This window comes from Condylura cristata, unplaced genomic scaffold, assembly GCF_000260355.1.
Source record: "Condylura cristata isolate star-nosed mole 26May11 unplaced genomic scaffold, ConCri1.0 scaffold00001, whole genome shotgun sequence".
Taxonomy (NCBI): domain Eukaryota; kingdom Metazoa; phylum Chordata; class Mammalia; order Eulipotyphla; family Talpidae; genus Condylura; species Condylura cristata.
In genome coordinates this window covers 52,489,083-52,509,098 of record NW_004567102.1, presented here as the reverse complement: position 1 = coordinate 52,509,098, position 20,016 = coordinate 52,489,083, and the positions used below count along the sequence as shown (strand labels likewise).

The window sequence follows — 20,016 nt, the reverse complement described above, 5'->3', positions numbered from 1 at the left end:
AAAAATAGTGGAACTCTGAATCCAAAAGGTTAGAACTTGACCCACTAAAAATATTGGGAACAGTAACTGTGGGTGGTCTTCCACACCTTTCAGATTTGTATTAAGTGAAACCATCCTTGTTTTTTATGGCCCTTTCTGCTGAGGAGGTAAGTATATAGTACTTTTCTTGAGTCATTAATTCTATTCCCTCTTGTAGAAGCCAAATTGACTAGGGATTCTCTCTTGACTTCAAAGGTATCCTTTCAGTGTTTTATGAGGATAAATTCAAATTGCCTACCAACAATAACAACTGATCAGATAGAAGTCAGTGGTCATTCTGTATAAATTGCACTTACAAAAACCAAAATGAAGTTGCCAATGAAATTATATGAGCCAAATTTACAAAGCTTTCCTTTTTTTTTTTAAACAATGGGACAACTTCGTAAGGCAGTATAAGGAAATCACAATCTATAAATCAAGTTGTCATTCAACACATTTAATTACATATATTTAAATATGATGCCGGATCAAAAATAATCCTGGATAGTTTAGGGGCTAATCTCATTAATCCCACAATTTAATGAGACCATCCCAGCCACACGTTATCACTTTAGATGTTTCATGAGGATGCCACACTGCACCAATACACACTTTATCGTGTGCTTTAAATCGACTGTAGAGTTTTGTGGTCTTCCAGTCCCAGATATTTAATTTTCCATTTCCATCTCCTGAAATCACATAGCTATATGGGAAGAAAAATAAGTTCAAATTATTCAAAAATTTTAAGCTAGAGAAAGAGTACTTGTTTTCACTTCTAGTGAACAAAAAAAATCAACATCAGTATAAAATACTCAATGAGAATAGCGCACAAAGCAATCTGTAATTTAAGCTATCAGAAAAATTCTCCCCATTTAGTCACCAATTGTAGAGAATGAAAATTTTTAACTTGGAGCCTGGGAGACGCAGGAGCCATGGCAGCGCAGCGCAGCATTGTAACCCCTCAGGCAGAGACTGTCGACAGGAACCAGTGTCACAAAGAGCCAATGACCACATTAGAGCTACAGACTAGCAGCTTCCTAAATTTTTGGGTCCAACATCTTTTGAATAGGCTAAGACTATCTAGAGATAGGAGTCTAAGACCCACTGCCAGGCTAAATATATAAGGTGACTGTGATTTCTGAACTACTTACATCAGTATGTTTAATGTAAGTAGTATGAATGTTGTATTTCATTCTTAGAAAGACTCTGGGCTTCACAAACCTAGTATCCCAGAAATATGCAGAAGTTGAATTTGAGGTTTCAACACATAAAAGCTGAAGTGAAGTTCTACATTGGCAATACAAAATTAATTCTTGTACTCATTCAATCACAGCAACATAGAAATTACAACCCTCCTAGCCTTCCATAGCGAAGCGGAAAGAGAATAAGTTACTGTCTGCATGTGGGATTTATGATGTCGCCACAGGGCACAGATGAAGCACCAAGGAGATACACTGCAGAACTTAACTTAATAAAAAGAAAAGCATACTTTTCATAGCTTGTTCGTCCTTTTTACAGTATATACTTTGACAGTCTACATACTTCTCATACAGATATGAAGGTCATGTGTAGTGTTATACGGACAATGGTAGCTTTTGTCATATTTGAATATGAGAATAGGAGATTTAAACTTACCTCATGTCTGGTGAGAAGTCCACCTGACAAGCATAGCCTGCTACCATGTGGCCCTTAAAGATTTTTTTCTTATTTAATCTAAATCTGTTCTGTGCTCCAAAAATTAAGATTTGGTTGTCCATGGATTGGCATGCTAGCCATTTTCCTGTAAATTCAATTAAGTGAGATGTTTTAAAGAAAGCTGAAAAAATTTAAAAGGCATTTTAAGTATGTTTTAGTCATTAATATTCTCCTATTCCCAACTACTTCACAATAGAATAACGAATTTACCATACCACTTGTGGATTGTTACAAGTATTATAGAACTAAACTATAATTTCATGAAATAAAAATTTGCAGTTAAGTATAGACAACAGAAACATGGCAAGAAAGAGACTTATTTCTGTTAATTCTGTAAAAAGGAAAGTTTAACTACCCTGTCAGAAAACCTAGAATTATTAAATAAATGACAATACAAGATGTGATCAAAAACTCTAGTATGTTGTGGAAAGACCACTCTGCTCTTAACTACCCAGGATGTGCCAAAAGACCTAGAATCTAAGCTGAATTTACAGTAGCATCTTACCTACTCGTAGATGCTGCTAAGTAAGAGTGATCCTAACAACTATCAGTCCTACTGGGCTTGTTCAAGAAAGCCATAGTATTTGTAATAGATGGCTTAAAAATACACATGAACTACAGATGCAGTGACCATGTGATAAAGTACTAAATGGGGTGATTATGAAAATAACACCCAGGTACATCATAGGACATTTGTGAAACAATCAACAAGATGCCTGTGGCAGAGGTACTGATAGAAGAAATAGATATCTTTTTTATTTTGTGTTGATTTATTTTGGAGGAAATCTTTTCTAGTGAATTGCTATCATTACAGGATATCAGGCGGTGAAAACTTCCCACCCCTCGAAAGAAAACACAATAAATCACTAAATGAGTGTCAAACATTATTATGTGAGAATGAGATTTAAAATAAAGCAACCCAAACTCTCAGATGGAAATCCTTAGATGGTCAGTATGTTAACTGCAAATAATGGTTTTCCTAATTTTCACTTTATATTTTTTAGAAAGAGGAGAAAGGGTGAGATGACTCATATACAAAAACTAGTGATTATTTCTAGCACTGAAAAGATTTCCTTATATAAGTTTGGCACTGTGACAAATCTCCCCTAGGAGAGAATGGCCAAGGTTCTTTTGAATATACAAATCAGAAATGTCTTAGAAGCTCACTGAAAAACACATTCTTTCTACTAACTCACCATTTGGAGACAAAGTCACTGCAGGCATTGAGTGCATACTGGGTTCTGCTATGTACTTAAAATCCACAGGGATATCCCTAAAAATTAAAAAAAACACATCAGAGTTAGTGGTTTTTCAAAAGCATCTTTAGAAGAATTACCTTTGAAACAAAAGTGGTATTCTTGAAAATTATCTGTTTAAGAAATCCTTTATCAAACTTCCTAGAAGGAGGAAAATCCTAAGATGACATCCTACAGTTAGCCATCTTTGACTTTACAAATACCTTTCCATAATTAAAACACTGGCAAACTTAGTTTTCTCTTTATTTGGTTTAAACTGTCCTTCATATTAAAAAGTCTATTATTAAAAACAGTAAAAGAGGCCCTCCCTGGTGGTGCAGTTAAAGCACTGCACTAAGAAGCTTAAGCCACTTCCGCATGAGTTCGATTCCCACCTGCCCCGGAGGTGACCACACGGCGTGGCAGACCTCTCCTGACCCGCCCACTGCTCCCCTCAGCAGTGTACTTCGTGGATCTGCCTGTTCTGCTCCCCACTCTGTCTCTGGTGAGTCCTCTCACTGCCCCTGAGCCTCTGGCCTGTACCCCAGTTCTGTATGCACAAATAAATAAAATCTTTAAAAAAAAAAAACAAACGTAAAAGAAGTAAAAGTTCTTTAATTTTTATCTAAAAATGTAGCAGGGTAGGCAGAAGATGTCTAAGGCAAACCTACAGGGAAGTTTGCTTACTTTACCTACCAGTCAGGCTTAGCTTGCTCTCTGCAAGCACGCCTAGCGCCCAGCCCACCCCAAGAAAATGTGATGTCTGGATGGGTAAGGGGACTCAAATGCTTGGTACCCAGGCAGTTTTCTGTTTTCAGTTTACATTTAATGTGTTCCAAATGTGTATGGGGCAGGAGAAAAAGCATGAAAAAAAAAATCCCTCATGTGAATGATACAAAAATCCAAAACTGTTCACCTAAATCTAGAACCATCAGAAGTTCAGTGTCTTTTCATTTTTAAATTCTTCATGATAAAAAAAATCTTTACTAATTCTGAACTGAATGATTTTAGTCTTGCTGCTTTTCTTTATTTTAAAGATTTGTTTATTTGTGCATACAGAACTGGGGTAAAGGCCAAAGATACAGGGGCGGTGAGAGGATTCACCAGAGACAGAATGGGGAGCAGAACAGGCCCAATGATGAAGTACACTGCTGAGGGGAGCAGCAGGCGGGTCAGGAGAGGTCTGCAGCGCCATGTGGGTCACTTCCGGCTGGGGCTGGGGCTGGAACTTGCACTGAAGTGGATGGTACCAGCTTGCAGTGCTGCGTCCTTACCCATTGCGCCACCAGGGAGGGCCCAGTCTTACTGCTTTCCATGAAACCAGAAAATTTTTTTTTAATAGAAAAATGTAATTTGATGAATGTAGAACATAAAGCAGCAATTTTTATTTCAAACTATGGCTCACGTTCTAATACTCTGACTAATTGGAAAACCACAATAATAGTGGTAATAGTCCACCTTTGTGTCAGAATTTGCTCTATTTAACCACCCAGAAGAAGGTATAGAAGATTAGAATAAATTCTACCTGGTCTCAGAGAAAAAAATACTCCAGGTCTAACCTGGAAATAGTATTATTTGTTAAATTTCTTAACTCCTTAAACTTCTAAGGTATCAATGAGAACTGATATGCAGAATGACCTAAATGTTTAAAAGAGCCTCAGTCTGAAAAAGGTTCAGCTGTTTTTCATTAACTTGAAAGGAAGCCTGTACTATGTTTACTGCAGCACTATTTATAATAGGTAAGATATGGAAACAATGCAAATGCCCAAAATAGATGACTGGATCAAGAAGAGGTAGTAGGTACACATAATGAAATACTATTTAGCAATCAAAAAAAGATAAACTCCTGCCATTTGTAGCAACATGGATGGAGCTGAAAGGGATTATGCCCAGTGAAATAAGTCAGAAGGAAAAAAAATACTGCATGGTTTCACTTATAGGATGAATATAGGGGAACCAAGTAAAGGATCAGGAAAAAAATATTAATAAAAGGACCAAATTAGTAGGCAACTACAAATTGGAGACATTTTGCAGGGGAAGGGGAAGATGAGGGATTAAAACAGGTGGGGCAAGTGCAAGAGACTGTGGTAATGGTTCATGGGTGAACTGGTGGTGGCAGGAATTTTACAGGGACTACACCAGAGAGAAATTAAACACTGTACAAAAATTAACAATGATGTAAAAAAAATATATATAGATATATATATAAAGTTCAGCTGTTCTTCCTCATATTTGCCACTCGTGTCTAATAATTTTATAATGTGGAGTAAAACATAAAAACTTTTTCTAAAGTTCTGGACTCCTAACAGTCTCTGCACTAAGAACTAAACAAATATGTAAACAGACCTTTATTTCAAAGGCTCTTAATACAATGAGCTCCAGAATGAGAAATGAATCTGTCCTGTGGACTTTGTTACTTTTAGCAAAAATGTCTGCTAGGCATAGCTGCATTTAATAAATACAATGCTATTTTTCAGTTAGAAATTAATTTAGTATAATAAACTATCAATATAGTAACATATCTTACGATTGCTCTTCAGTCTAAAAAATCATCAAAAAAAATCCCAAAATATAATAATCATCCATAAAAATTTAAAGATAGAAAATACAGTCAACCTCTGCAAAATTTTCTTTAAAGAGTATTTTAACAAAATAAAGAGAAAACATGACAGTTCATGAAGTTAGCCAATTTGAATACCTCAGGCTACTCAGTATTACTCTTTAAAAGAGTAATAGTTTCAAGCTTTGTAGCAATGTTTTAGAAAACCAAGTTAGTTTCCTTTGGTTTGCCCTTTTTTTTTTTTTTTATCACTGAGTTATTTATTGTAAGCAAGTCCAGAAACTTCACTTGTCTGAAGACCCCACTGATAACTTTCTTCCTACTGGGGTCAGTTCTGTCTTTGAGGTGGTCAGGACTTCCCTTCCTGCCCTATGCAAGCTGCCAGTATCATCAGTAATTGGCTTTCAGGGAGGTCTTTTTTTTTTTTTTTTTTTTTTTTTTTCCTTCAGTGGGGACAGTTCCAAGGATCCTGAAGGGTTCTGCTTCCTACTTTGTTACAAGACTGATCATCACATTTTTTTGTTTTCTGACTAATCAAACTGGATATAAGTTAATTTCTCTTCCCAATAGACCCTCTATCCATCCATCTATCAATCCATTTGCTAATTGATGGTGAGAATTATGCCATACACTTATAGGGACAGCCAACATACCCATCTCATAAGATTCCTTTGCATATCAAATGCAACAGTTCATATAAAATGCTCAGTGGTTCAATGAATGTAACATCACTTATAATTAGGATAGCAAACATTTCTTTAGCTATTCAGTGCATGCTATGTGCAGGACTGTGCCGGTGATGGGAAAGATGGACAACAGGCTGACACAGTTCCTTCTGTCAGTGTTCCATCTCTCAGAATTTGTCAGGGGAGAGGAAGAGATAAATAAGCACTAAAAATAGGATGCTAAAAGCTGTAGAAAGCAAAAAGGAGCATGGAAAGACAGAAATAAGGAGCCTATTTTCATGTGAGGATTGGTTAGGGAGACTCCAAAGTAAATGAGAAACTAAATTGTAAAGGAAGTCATCATTTATAATGACACAAATATTACTACTCTTAGGAGAAATCTTAAGCTCTGAAAAGGACAAAAAGAAACACACTTCTTTATTTAATCAAAATATTTTGCAGACCAACTTTCACTTAAGAAAACATCCACAATTTTCTTAAAGTGTTCTTAAAGCACTGTAATTGGTACATCATTTAATTATTTACCAATTTCTTTTACACCACTCCTTATTTTAAAACGAAGCTAAAATATCTGTAGAAACATCGGAAAGTTTTAAGTATAACCAAACTGTTAAAAAATATAAAACAAACCAAGTATATGTATGTTTATTTTCCAGAGAATTATGCAAATGAGGTAAGGTACCTTATGTAAAATTTAGTGTCCATATCAGTCTCTGTATATAATCTCATTTCTGAAGAAAAGTTTGGCTATGAGACAGTCTTAAACTACAGACTTAATGGATGATAAGACTGTATTTGAGTATCATTAACTATCCATGAATTGAGGGTAATTTGAAGGGTGGTAGTAGTGGTGAGTGTGGGAGAAACTATAATTAGATTACATTAAATCTTTAATTACCCAAGCTACCCCAATGAGGTTTAGCAATCTGCTCAGCTCCTCAAAGGCACCCAATTTTAGGAGGTTGTACTGGTTGTAGTTTAAAGCCTCCTACTTTAAAGGAGAAGAGCATCGGGGTGTGGGAAGACATATTTTCTAGTCCCTCGCAAGTCAGTAGCCATGGTTGAACTGTGCTTCAGAACTCACTATAAAACAAGCTGGGTTTCCTCCAAACACTTGTTTTAACAACAAAAAATTATTATGCAATTCTTTGCAAATAAATTATAAGACATGACTTATGATACTTAGTAAAAGTAGTTTTAGTACTTTAAGAAAATTTTTTTCTCTAGGAAAGCAAAATTAATAAGTTCTGATTCTATTCTACAAGTAAAACATCTGTTTTCTATTTTCATAGGCTGCAAATGACAGGAGACAGGAACAATTCTCAGTTCTGGGTAATGATAATGGAGAGATATTTTAAAAATTAAGAGTATTTTCAGAGTCAATGTCATTTCAATGCTTTCTTAGGGTTGGTTCTGAGATCAGCACCTGTTTCCAGCACCTGTGGCCTCTATTTCTCATCAGTCATTTTGCAAAGACAAATAAGATAAATGATAAAAAATGTAAGAGAGCACAATGTAAACTTTCCACCACTGTAAGAAAGGTGACTCAAAATATATATCCTTTAAACAGACTAGCAAAGACTTTGGAAGGTGGCATGTTTACATTATTTCCATATTCTGGATACTTAAAGGTTAAAAGTGTTTGGCAAATTTTCAAGTGGCTGCATATCATCAGACTCTGTCTTCAGCTACAGATTTTGAAACTGCTTGCTTTATGTAAATCAGATTTTCTACTCAGTGAAACTTACCATTCCCAAACTCTTAGGCTCTTATCATCAGATGTGCTCACAAATCTCCTATTCTCATCAACAAAAACAATGGTGTTGACAGCTCCCAAATGCCGATCGTATTCCTGTACAATTTCTCCACTGCGAATGTCCCACTGTTTGTCAAACAAGACAACAGGAATAGACAGATTGAGTAATTCATGAAAATGAACTAAGCATAATTATGAAAAGTGGAGAAAGAAAGTATCTTCAGCATTATTTTTATAGGTTTACTAAGAATAGAGTATTAGCAGTCCCCCAAAGTAGCAAACTTTAAACAAGTTAATAGTCTTTATTCACTCCCTGCATGGAATATTAATAAATTGCTATGAAAGCACTTACCTGCACAATCTTTTTATCAGACATCCCAGCCACAAAGAGATTTTGCTTATCTTCATCAGGATTAAATTTGACACAATAGGGTACTTTTCGGTTTGTAAATCTTGAGATACATTGTCCTAAACCCAAATATCCAAGTTAAAGCAGGTAAAATAAATATGACACCAGGTTGAATGACAATCCTGGGATGAAGAGCGTGAGACAATCTGCATAGCACACTTCGAGGAAGGGCAACTGGCTTATCTTTACTGTAAACTAGACTGCTCATTTTCTAGGTTTCTAATGATCACAAATAATCTTTTCTAAAGCAAATCTGTATCATCAACTGTAGAATACATCAAGCTTTTCAGGTAACTGCAGCGTGCAGCCAGAGTTCACAATCAATGGTAAAGAGGCTGAAAATATGAGAGGCTGTGGTTATAATATAATTTGCCACCATGTGACACTGTAAATGTTACCTTTTTGAGACCAGTTTTCTCATTTATAATAATAAAAGTAGTTTTTAAAGTTTGAATAAGATACCTAGCTTATTTAGCAGAATGCCTGCTAATCGTAAATATTCAACATATGTTAGCGGTTAACTTTTTACCATTAAAACTTGGTAAGACAAGAGATGGTTCTTTAATTACATTAGACTAGCCACAATGTGCCTATGCATTTAATATATCTGTGATCAGATAAACCACTAACCCATGTGTTTAGACTTACATCTTAATTAACCTGGATAATTAAATATAATTCTGTTCATCAGATATTTACTGTGGTTGTATTGAATACAAAATGAGAGGTGATATTAGAATAAAAACATCCTTGCTATATTGCAATTGGTGGAAACAGTTTTATAATGAAAGAGCTACTTATATAAGCTGAATTTCAACTCTAAACATTTGTGATACTAGCTGATAGGCCATGACATGAGAATCAATAAAGTATTTTATCATAGAATAGATTGTTTCATCTATAAATGCTAATTTCTAATTATTATTTAAAGATTTATTTATGCAAACAAATAAATTTGGGGTGTAGGCCAGAGGTGTACGGGGTGAGAGGACTCACCAGAGACAGTAGAGAATAGAACAGGCAGATCTACTGAAATACACTGCTAAGGGGAGCAGCCGGTGAGACAGGAGAGGTTTGCTGTGCCATGTGGGTCAGCTCTCTGGCCAGGGATTGAATTCATGTCACAGTGGCTGCTGATAGATTGTAGCACTGGGGCTTTAATCCTTGGGCTACTAGGGAGGACCTAACAAATGCTAATTTGTAAAATGATAGGTGTAAGTGAGCTCTTACCTGTCTCAGTGTCCCAGAGCTTAAGATACCTGTCATAAGCTGCGCTGAGGAACTGTGTTCCTGCGGTATTAAAGCAGATGTCCCTAACAGCTTTACTGTGACCTAAACACAGAGACAATGGAAATGACAGTGAAGTGGAATACCTCTTTAAGGATAACAGAAAAAGCATTAAACAGTGCTTTTCAAAACATGCTGTAAATCAAAATCACTAGAACCCCCTTTTCTTATTTACTGACTCAGGATTTGTTTATGTGTAGGCTTGGGAATGTAGCTGGTATTTTTTTTCTCACATGATTCAGATGCTTAACATTTAGCTAAGCGCCAACCAAAAAGATTTTTTCTTTAAGTTTCTCATGACAACTTCTTAACATGGAATACATACAACCAATGACTGTATAGTCAAGAACTCAAGGAAACACAATAGGCAAATTACTGCCAGTAAAAGAACTGACTGGCAGCACATGAAGTTTCACTTGATTACTCACCAAGATGGCAATGAAAACAAAGTGACTTAAAGTTCATGTAACTCTTGTCAATAATTGTGTACTGCCAAATTTCATAGAAATGTATTGAGAAGTGTAGAGAGCAAGTCTTTTTGGAAATTATTATTAATTTCCGTTTTGTTTTATGATGGGCTTGTGGTGTTAATTTTAAGGTGCTCTGCTTGGAAATCAACTTTGCCGGACATCAGAATACTATAGGGACAAATACATGTGGCTAAATGAAAACGGAAACTTCTCTATTTTTCACTACCCTACCATCACCAACACAGCCAAGGGCTGTGCGGATGCCCCTGGCACCGACTGCCCACTATACACAGAAGCCTTGTGCCCATGAGCTCTAGTTAGGCAGCATATGCCAAGGCAAGTGGGAATTTTCTACAGAAGGAGTTCCAATCAGAGCAGTTATCATTGGTCTTAGCAGGCAATTTTCAGATTTCCACGGGAAAAAACTATGAGTGCCAAGGAAACAGGTAGGGACCAACTCCACTACCACTGCAGGAGACATTTTGTTTTCCTGCAGTTGCTGGAAGCCTCCCCACAAGTCTTCTAAGCTGCATCTTGGACAGTGTTCACTTGTGTAGTGAGGTCCTAAAATCACAGCAAAGCACTGCAGAACGGACTCCCACTTGAATCTAAAAACAGCCACTACGACGCACACAAGTAGTGTTTCAGTGTGGTACAGTTAAATTTGGAAACGTAACTTCCCTCAGCACAAAATCTGACAGAGAATAAAGTGATTTTCTACCAAAAAGGCTAGTATGCCACGAGCTGTTTCTCTCCTTTTCTTTTCCTCCAAGGAATTCTGTCTCATCCTTTTATATGCTTTAGTCGCCAAGTCCCAATCTCTCTTTAAAGCTCAATATTTGGCTATCTAATTCTTACTGGACATTTCCATCTCAGTGTCACAAAGGTAGTTCACATTCAACCAGTGTGAACTGTCATCTCCTTCTGTTCCTTCCCCTGATGAATGGCATCACCATTCACGCAGTCAGTGCGTCACTCTGGATTCCTGCCTGACTGTTACCACTCACATCCAGCTGTTAAATCCCACTGAGTTTAACTCTTGAGTATTCTTTTCCTTTTCTCTGCTAATTTAGTTCAGGCTTTCATCATTTTTATTCTAGACAAATGAAATAACTTTGTAATATATTTTGCTTTCGTTCAAGAACTGCCTAATGGCTGGCCTCCCAAGGGCCTCAGGACAGAGTTTAAGCTGCTAATTAGTGGCACACTGTGTTTTCCATCCTCTGCCCCTGCACCCTTATAGTTTCCCCCCACTTTAATTTCTTATCACATCTAATTCCTATGTAATTTTAAAGTGTATGTGGTCTCCCAAAGCAGTTTTCTTACACTGCTTTTGCTTTTGCTGCACTCTCCCCCAGTTGTCTTTGAGTTTTACGGAAGGGAACACATACCCTGTCCAAAACTGAGTTCAAGTCTATGAAGCCTTTCCTTCATACCAGTGTATGAAGGAAACTGTCAATGTTGTTATCTCAGTTTAAAATGTCTTGTCAAACAAAGTATAGCCAGAGAGAAAAAAAGTATTACCAATAAATGTTCGTAGACAGCGTCTGTCTCCATAAACTTCCCATAACTGAGTAAGAAACAACACAAGGCAATATTAAATTTGCTGATAAAATGACAACTTTCAATCAATAACAACAGTCCTATCCGAGATGTGTATGCACAAGGGTTACATATCTGTGTATGCACAGGGCATTTCAGCAAAGACTTCTTTTGCACATCATTGAACATACTGCTTGGCATTGTTCATCTGTGTTGCACTATTTAGAACACACACTCACACACACATACACACTCTGAACTTTTAAGTTCAATATTAACGATACATTAAAATATCATGAGAACTTATAAGAACTTCATATATGTGATTTAATTTCTTGTTTTCTGTAACTGCTATAAGATAAAAATTTCTACTTAAGTAATATTAAGGAGTACTTTTAAAATAATTGTTATTGAAACCACCAAGTTTATACATTTTGGTAAAGTTTTTTTTTAACTGTTATAAAGTAACAAATATTACTGAAGTGCTGTGAAAATGATCATGACTTAGCAGACTTAATTTTTATTACATTTCAAGTAAATTAATACAATACCTTCATAATACCTTTATTCTTGCCTACCTGAAACCCAATCCCAGACAATGCTGCTAGTGCTCTATAACAGAAGCCATTTCCTGGCCTACCAGGGCCAACGGGATAGTCTCACATCCTGTAGCATACCAGGCAAGAACCTGAGGCCTGGTCCCTGGCTTATAACTGAAGCCAATCTCTCTCTCAGTTCTAGACTGTAGCAACCACAAAGCTTGCAGTTTTCAGTACATACCATGCTAATTCACGCCATTCCTCCTCTTACACATACTCTAATCCCTATCCAAATTTACTTCAGCTATCTAACCACACTGAGCACACTTCCTTTTTAAAAACCAGAATACCTTCAGTAATGTTCATTTACCTCATAATCAAAGGAAAGGGAAAGGAGAGAGTCCTTAGTAATTTTTTGTCCTAAACCCTTGGCTCAAATAGGTCCCTAAAAAATGTTTATAGACATGAACTAAGAATTTAAACCTTAAAAGATAGAAAAGATTCAATCTCTATTAACAGTTTGTATAAAGTAAGAGTTAAAGGTAAAAGGGCTTTTACTCAAAACTCTTGGTCTGTCATTTTAAGCTACTAGAAACAAATAATGCCTGCAGGGCTGCTCTCATCAAAAGAAGCTACCTTTAAATATCATTAATATCCATGAATTATTAACATGGATATGTTAAACAGTAAACTTCTTGTGATTCAACTTTCTAGGCCTAAGAGCATTAGTGTTGTTGTTTATTGACCACTGTAACAATGTGGATACAGAAAATACCAGAAAAGAACATTTTTTTCAAATATATGTTTTTTGTTTTTTGTTTTTAATGGGCTCGCCCTTTAGTCAAGTTGACATGTACTGACAACACACTTTAGAGCTGGACATAGGCTAATAGTAGAACTTTCCAAGTTTATAAAAAGTGGGAGAAAAGGCTGAAAGCATTTCTGCTGCTTAGTGTCTACTAGCATTTAACGGAAAAAGGACAAATTATATTTATCTGCTCTAAAAACAGGATTTTTAGTATGTTTCTTCTTTACTGGATAAGGTTCAGAGGAACAAATGCACCCAGTTATACATACAAAAAAATTTAAAAACATATGTTACTGATGATTTAATATCTATATAACTAAAGCCAAAGTGACTGATAACACAGCAATCAGTTATCTAAGCTTACAGAAAAGTTCAACCATTTGGAGCAGAATGCCATATTTCAATCATGTTTGGAATTAATTCACAAACTGTGGCCATTCACAAGGCTTCAGAAAACATAATTAGCCTTTAATTGCCTAAAAAACTCGATTTATAATTAATCAAGCAAATTTAACTGAAACGACATTCCTATCTGTTACTGAAAACTCACCTTAATCTTACAGTCCATGGAACAAGTCAGCAATAGATGGCCGGAGAGAGGAAACAACCTGACGGCACTGACACCCTAGAGAAAAGCATTATGGTCACCCTGTGAGAATGTGCTCTAAGTATCAGTTAAAATTAAACATCAGGAAAAGACAGTATTTTTAAAGCAATCTAATTACGACTTTCAATCCAAAAAATCTGCCTCAGAATAGCTTGTTAGTATTCCAAGAGCAATCTGTATTGACGATAAGCTTTTGAAGAATTTTTTGACCTTTAATACTGACTTCCTCCCGCAAGGGAATTCTTAGTCAACCAAGTTGTTAATGTACCACTCGTCTTCCTGCTTGTACTCACTTCCTTTGCAATTTGCTGATAGTTGGAAATCATTAGTTGGAATAGTGAAGATAACAAAGAATATCAACATAAAAAAATTTCAAGTATTTAATTTTGCATTAGTTTAAATATTCCCATGGCAAATGAACTGGGGGGAGGGGGGAGAAATCTAATTTTAGAAATGTGATAACCTCAAAAGACAGGGCAAAATTACTGAGGTTTTGGTGCTAGGATTAGCCCATTACTCACTGGTGCCCAAAAGGATGCAGATTGTGGCAGGAAGTTGGGGGCAGAACACGGACCACCATAAGGGGAAAGTATACCAAGTTATGAATGGTGTATGTTAGGGTTAATCCAGATGACCTTGAAGTCTGTGGAGGCACTTGTGACCGTTATGTGTGAATAACTCAGATTTATCTTTCATCTGACTTCCTGGATCTACCTTGATTTCTGTACATCTTTATCAGAAATATTGAATGTTCCATATCAATAGCTAAAATTTTATGCTGGCTTCACTATTATACATTACAGCAAGCAGAAACAACCAGTTTCCTTACCTTTGTGTGCCCAGACCAAACATGAATTTGTTTTTTGGGAAGGTAACACTTCTCGGGTGGCATACTTGACCGCAGATTAACACCAACATCCTGAGGTATATGAAGATAGGACCTGCCCTGATAGTCATACATTTCTTTAACTGAAACAAAGCAAAGGGAAGTATTGAACAATTACAAGCCAAAGTCATAAATATACTACCTTAAAATGATAACAAGCATTTTCCTCACAGGGATATTATTTCATATTAAAGTATAAAATGGAAACACTATGATCACGTGAAGACTAAAAGCCAACTAAAATTAGCGGCCTGAAATCACTGTTATTATTTACAATTTGAGGTAGTGTTCTGGAATTTCTAATGCCCCAAGAATTAGACCTTTAAATCTGTGCTTCTTTTACACATTTTAGTTTATATATAAAAAGTCTTCACTAGTATAATTATAGCAAGGAGAGAGAGAATAATACTTGGGCCATGTGAGTCACTGGCAGAGAATCAGAAACAAAATAGGTTAAGAGGGAAGTTAAAACAAAAGAATAAATATCGACTATCCTTTTTTTTTTTATGCCCTTCTCAGATTCTTTCTTCATTTCTTTTCCAATTCAATACAAATTTTATAATAAAGTCACATTAGAAATTAAATAGCTATATGTAAAGCATATATCAGTATACCTGAAGAGCAGAGGTACCCCAAAAGTGTTGGTTGTTATGGCTGGCAAACACCACAGGACTAAACATACTAGCTGGAGATAAAACTAGAGGTTGAGAAACCAAATTATGATCTCATGAAATCTAAATATTTGACAGGCATTATAACTTTAGACTAATCAATACTATTAATGAACTATGTGCATTTTCAGATAATCACAAATTAAAAGAACTTATCAAGAACAAGGTACATTCAGGAATATTAATGAATATACTTTTCCTTCTACAAATCAAAGGATGAGTGCCTTAATCTCTACTCATATGAAAAATAAAGCTTATTTTTTAAAATATAATTTATTAACAGTTATAAACTGTGAGGACACCTAAGAGTATTTGATATGGGTCAAAAACAAAAGATTGAAACAAATGGGGCACTACTAACACACTAAAGAGTCACCTTTATCTTAGAAGAGACTGTGCAAGGGAGCCCCATTCAGGTTTCTTCTTTATCTACCTACTTAAAAAAAATTCATAAGCAATTCAAAAACTTATCTGTAGCTATCACTAATCATGCTATTTTCTCTCTTTTGTTAGAACATAAAAGAGTTTGCTGTAATTTCTGAGACACAAATTGTCCAGTATAATTTTTAATATTACTATAATGAATTACATGAGCTGATTAGTAAGGGCAACTAATATTACAAAACAAGATAACAGAGTTAATATCCGAAAGTTTTTCACAATAATGAAGAAGCCCAGTCATCAATATTTTGTTTACAAGAGACTCATTTAAAATCAAAAGACAAAAACAAACTAAAATAATAGGTTGGAGTAAGGCCATACATGCTAATAACTCAGTAATACAGAACTGCTAATCTCATGTCGGTTAAGCTAGACTTCTAACTAATCAGGGACAAAGATGGATGCTAGCTAATGATCAAGGGAACAACCAGCAAAATGTAACTCTTATTAATATTTATGCTCCAAATATAGGAGCACCTAGTTATATAAAAGCAACTAATAGACCTAAAACAACCTATCAACAAAAAAAATACAATCATTGTTGGAGATTTCAACACATCACTGACACAAAGTGATAGATCACCCAGATAGAAAATTAACAAAGAAATAGACATCTTAAATAAATTATTAGATCAGATGTATTTACTGGACATTTATAGTTTGCCATCCTAAAAATAATGAATACACTTTCTTTTCCAGTGCACATGGAACATTTTCAAGAATAGGTCATGTTCTAAGACATAAAACAAGTCTCAAGAAATATGTAAAAATAGAAACTATCAATATATCCAGCATCTTCACAGACCATAGAAGAAACTAGGACCATGCTAGAAACTAGGAATTAGCTATTAAAGGAATTGTGAAACAAACCAACATATATGGAGACTAAACAAAAATGTTTCTGAACAACATTTTGGTCAATGGAGAAATAAAGGAAGATATGACTAATGGACATGGAGAGACAAGCTCCCAGACTCCATGTAAGGTTTAAAGGCTATATTATACTACACAGGAAGTTTATAGCACTACAGGACCACACAAAAAACAGACAACAAAAGATCTCAATTTAACAATCTAATTCTGCAGTTAAATTAGAAAAAGAACAAAAAGAGCACCCCAAACCTGTAGAAGCCAAGAAATAATAAAAACAGAAATAAATGAAATGGGAAAAAAGTAAAAAAAAAAATCAGTGAAACTGAGTTATTTCTTTGAAAAAATAAACTAAATTGATAAGCTATTAGCTACACTTACAAAGATAGAAAACCAGAAATGAAGGAGGCAAAATTACAACAGAAATACACAGGAATATAGTAAGAACCTCTTATTATAAAGGTCTCTGTGTTTAGCCGAGAAAAAAATGGACAAAATCTGAGACTCATACAACCTCAAGATTGAACCTGGATGAAACATACAGCTTAAACAGTCAATCACAAAGCTTAAATTGAAAGAATAATAACGTCTCCCTAAGAACAAAGGCCCAGGACCAGATGGCTTCTCCAGTGAATTCCACCAAACCTATAAAGAAGACCTAATCCCGATCCTACTACATCACCTCCCCTCCCCCAAAATTGACAAGGGTAGAAAACTCCCCATGTGTTCTATGAGGACAGTATTACCCTGATCCCCAAAACAAACAGAGAAAGCACAAAAAGAAAATTATAGACCAATCGCTCTGATAAATATAGGTGCAAATATTCTCAACAACAACAAAAAAAGCAGTACCAGCAGGCAGAGACTTCCGACTTGCTAGCCTGGATATTGCCTGATTTATGAATTGTTTCGTAAAGCCAATGAGATCTCTACACTTAAAAATAAATGAAGAAGTATAAAAATTATACTACCATGTAAGATTGTCTTTTCCTCCCCAGGTTTCTCATCCTCCAGTTTGCCCCTTTTCTGCCTCTTTGCTGTGATTTCATCCAGTTCTTTCTGTTCTTCCTAAGGGAATTAAAGAATAAATCTTAAATGGATGCTCTACAACCCCATCATACCCAAAACTGGTTATAAATTCTTTATGATGAGGTACACTTTTGGTGGAGCAATAGTTGCATATGTCCCCCAGGATATCAATCATAACTCGACAGATTACAAAAATGGCATCAAACACATAATGGGTAATGGATAATGCCTTTAAACTCTTACAAATACCCATCTTTCTGGAACATCTAGAAATAATCTAACTTTGCAAATGAATAAGGCAGCTACAAAATTTAGTACCCGAAAGGAAAATGCATTTTAGTACATATGTTGTCTTCAGGAAATAGTTTTTACGCGGTCATGGGATATAAGTATGACTACTTTTGTGACACAGCTATTACAACAGCAACAGTAGGTGGAGGGTGGGTCCGTAGTAAATTTTGTGATAACAAAGAAGTAAACATATAATGTTTAAAATAAATAGAAGCATAAGTATATTATCAACACGTGGAGGTAAGCTATAGCTAGAAGGTAAATTTCATGATAGGCTATTCCTGATCTCATCCCCTGCTGTAATCACAGCACCCCAAAAAATGACCAGTTCAGAGACAACAGGATTAGGATGCTGAAAGGGCTAGGGTGGGTTGTATATTTTCATGTTATAAGTCTTACAGCATTATTAAAAATAAACTATATAAATTACTTTGTTAAAATTTCAAATAAATTAAGAAAACGTACCCATCAATTTAAAAATTACAGAAAGGCTGATTCTGTAATTATTATCTGATTATCTGCTATCAGAAGAGCAGCTACCTTGATAGCTTAATAGTAGCTTCATGGCAATTTTTATTAAAAATTGCTCAATATGTTAGTTTAAAAGCATGGAAGAAAAAATAAGAATATTCAAAAATGAAACTATTGTGTTTTCTTAATCAAGGCAAAAAAAATTTTGATGAGTCATCTTGTATAAGGAAATCTCAAGTTTATTAATAGAGATATTCAGAGAGAGAGAGCATATACCTGAATTGAGAATGAAAAAATCAAAACTTACTTCTGAAGGTTTGGCTACATCTTTTTCATCCACATATTTTGCCCATGGTCCCAAGAAACCATCAATATTAGATGCATCATTTTCTTTGAACTTTTTTCTTTTTTCTATTTTCTTCTGACCAGTTTCAAACACAGTTAAACCTATAATGAAAAATTAAAGGGATCAAAACATGGATATTTTCCTTTTAGCGACATACATATAATTTACTTTGTATGTTTAAATATCTATTGCTCAAGTGACCAAAGATTTATTAAAAAATGCAAAGTAGGCACTCCCGGGTGGTGCAACAGGTTAGGATGCAACAGTGCAAGCTGGCCACAGCTGCTTCAGTGCCTGTTTGATCCCTGCCCCGGAGGCAATGCACATGGCGAGCCAGACCTCTCCTGACCCACCTGCTACTCCCCTCAGCAGTGTACTTCATTGATCTGCCTGTTCTGCTCCCTACTCTGTCTCTGGTGAAGCTTCTCACTGCCCTTGCACCTCTGTACCCCACTTCTGTATAGATAAATAAATCTATATTTAATAATGCAAAATAAAATATATATAAATCTGGCAGCAATACCAACTAAGTTTATACAAAAAGGGACTCAAACTCTGGGCAAGAAACTTTCAACAACTGAAATATTATGCTAATTCTAATGTATTAGGGGTAAGACTTAGACCTGTAATCCTACAGTGGCACATGGTCTTTATAATGAATCACAGTATTAGGGAATTCTTACCAGTTTTTAAAAGAAACTCAGAAATTTAATATTGTGAAATAATGATAAAGCTACCTTTAAAAGAGCTAAAATTATTTAAAAACTGAATTAGATGAGATTAAAATAATATCTTTGGTTCACTTATAATACAACAATGTAAATTAAAGGTTTTCTAGGGATCTGCTATTATTTTTTTTTAAAGATTTATTTATTTATTCATATAGAACTGGGGTACAGGCCAGAGATGCGGAAGGTGAGAGAATTCACCAGAGACAGAGGGGAGCAGAACAGGCAGATCTACAAAGTACACCGCTGAGGGGAGCCGCAGGCTGAGGGGTGCTGCAGGCGGGTCAGGAGAGGTCTGCCTCACCATGTGGTCACCTCCGGGACAGGTGGGGATCGAACTCATGAGGAAGTGGCTTAAGCTTCTTAGTGCTGTGCTTTAACCCGCTGCGCCACCAGGGAGGGCCGGATCTGTTATTTTTCTTAAGTGAATGCAACTTAAATTTGGTCTCTCATAAATCTCAAGAATAAAATAAAAGGAGGAAAGAGGATATTTCTGGGTAACACTTTGATTTGATCATTAAGAGGTATTATGTGTGGTCATTAAATTGGAAAAAGAAAGGTTTATGGGACTCATAGTCACAATTTAGCACTTAACTGAAAATCTAGCTACATAAAGTGATGGCTTGTAGAGGTGTAACAAAGAAATGATCTTACCTATATTAATATAAATC

At 35.6% G+C, this 20,016-nt stretch overlaps 1 protein-coding gene across 1 annotated transcript in view; it reads right to left on the bottom strand.

Moving 5' to 3' along the window:
• Positions 1–317: 317 nt before the first annotated feature.
• Positions 318–20,016, bottom strand: part of CDC40 (cell division cycle 40) — a 45,712-nt gene continuing 26,013 nt past the window's right edge. The window contains exons 5-15 of the mRNA XM_004673761.2: positions 18,579–18,718; positions 17,452–17,548; positions 14,442–14,581; positions 13,556–13,630; positions 11,641–11,686; positions 9,590–9,691; positions 8,303–8,418; positions 7,943–8,076; positions 2,910–2,986; positions 1,654–1,798; positions 318–721 (exon numbers count right to left, since the gene is read on the bottom strand). Of these exons, the coding sequence (XP_004673818.1) occupies positions 544–721; positions 1,654–1,798; positions 2,910–2,986; positions 7,943–8,076; positions 8,303–8,418; positions 9,590–9,691; positions 11,641–11,686; positions 13,556–13,630; positions 14,442–14,581; positions 17,452–17,548; positions 18,579–18,718 (1,250 nt within the window). The 3' untranslated portion in view covers positions 318–543. The remainder of the gene's footprint in view (positions 722–1,653; positions 1,799–2,909; positions 2,987–7,942; positions 8,077–8,302; positions 8,419–9,589; positions 9,692–11,640; positions 11,687–13,555; positions 13,631–14,441; positions 14,582–17,451; positions 17,549–18,578; positions 18,719–20,016) is intronic.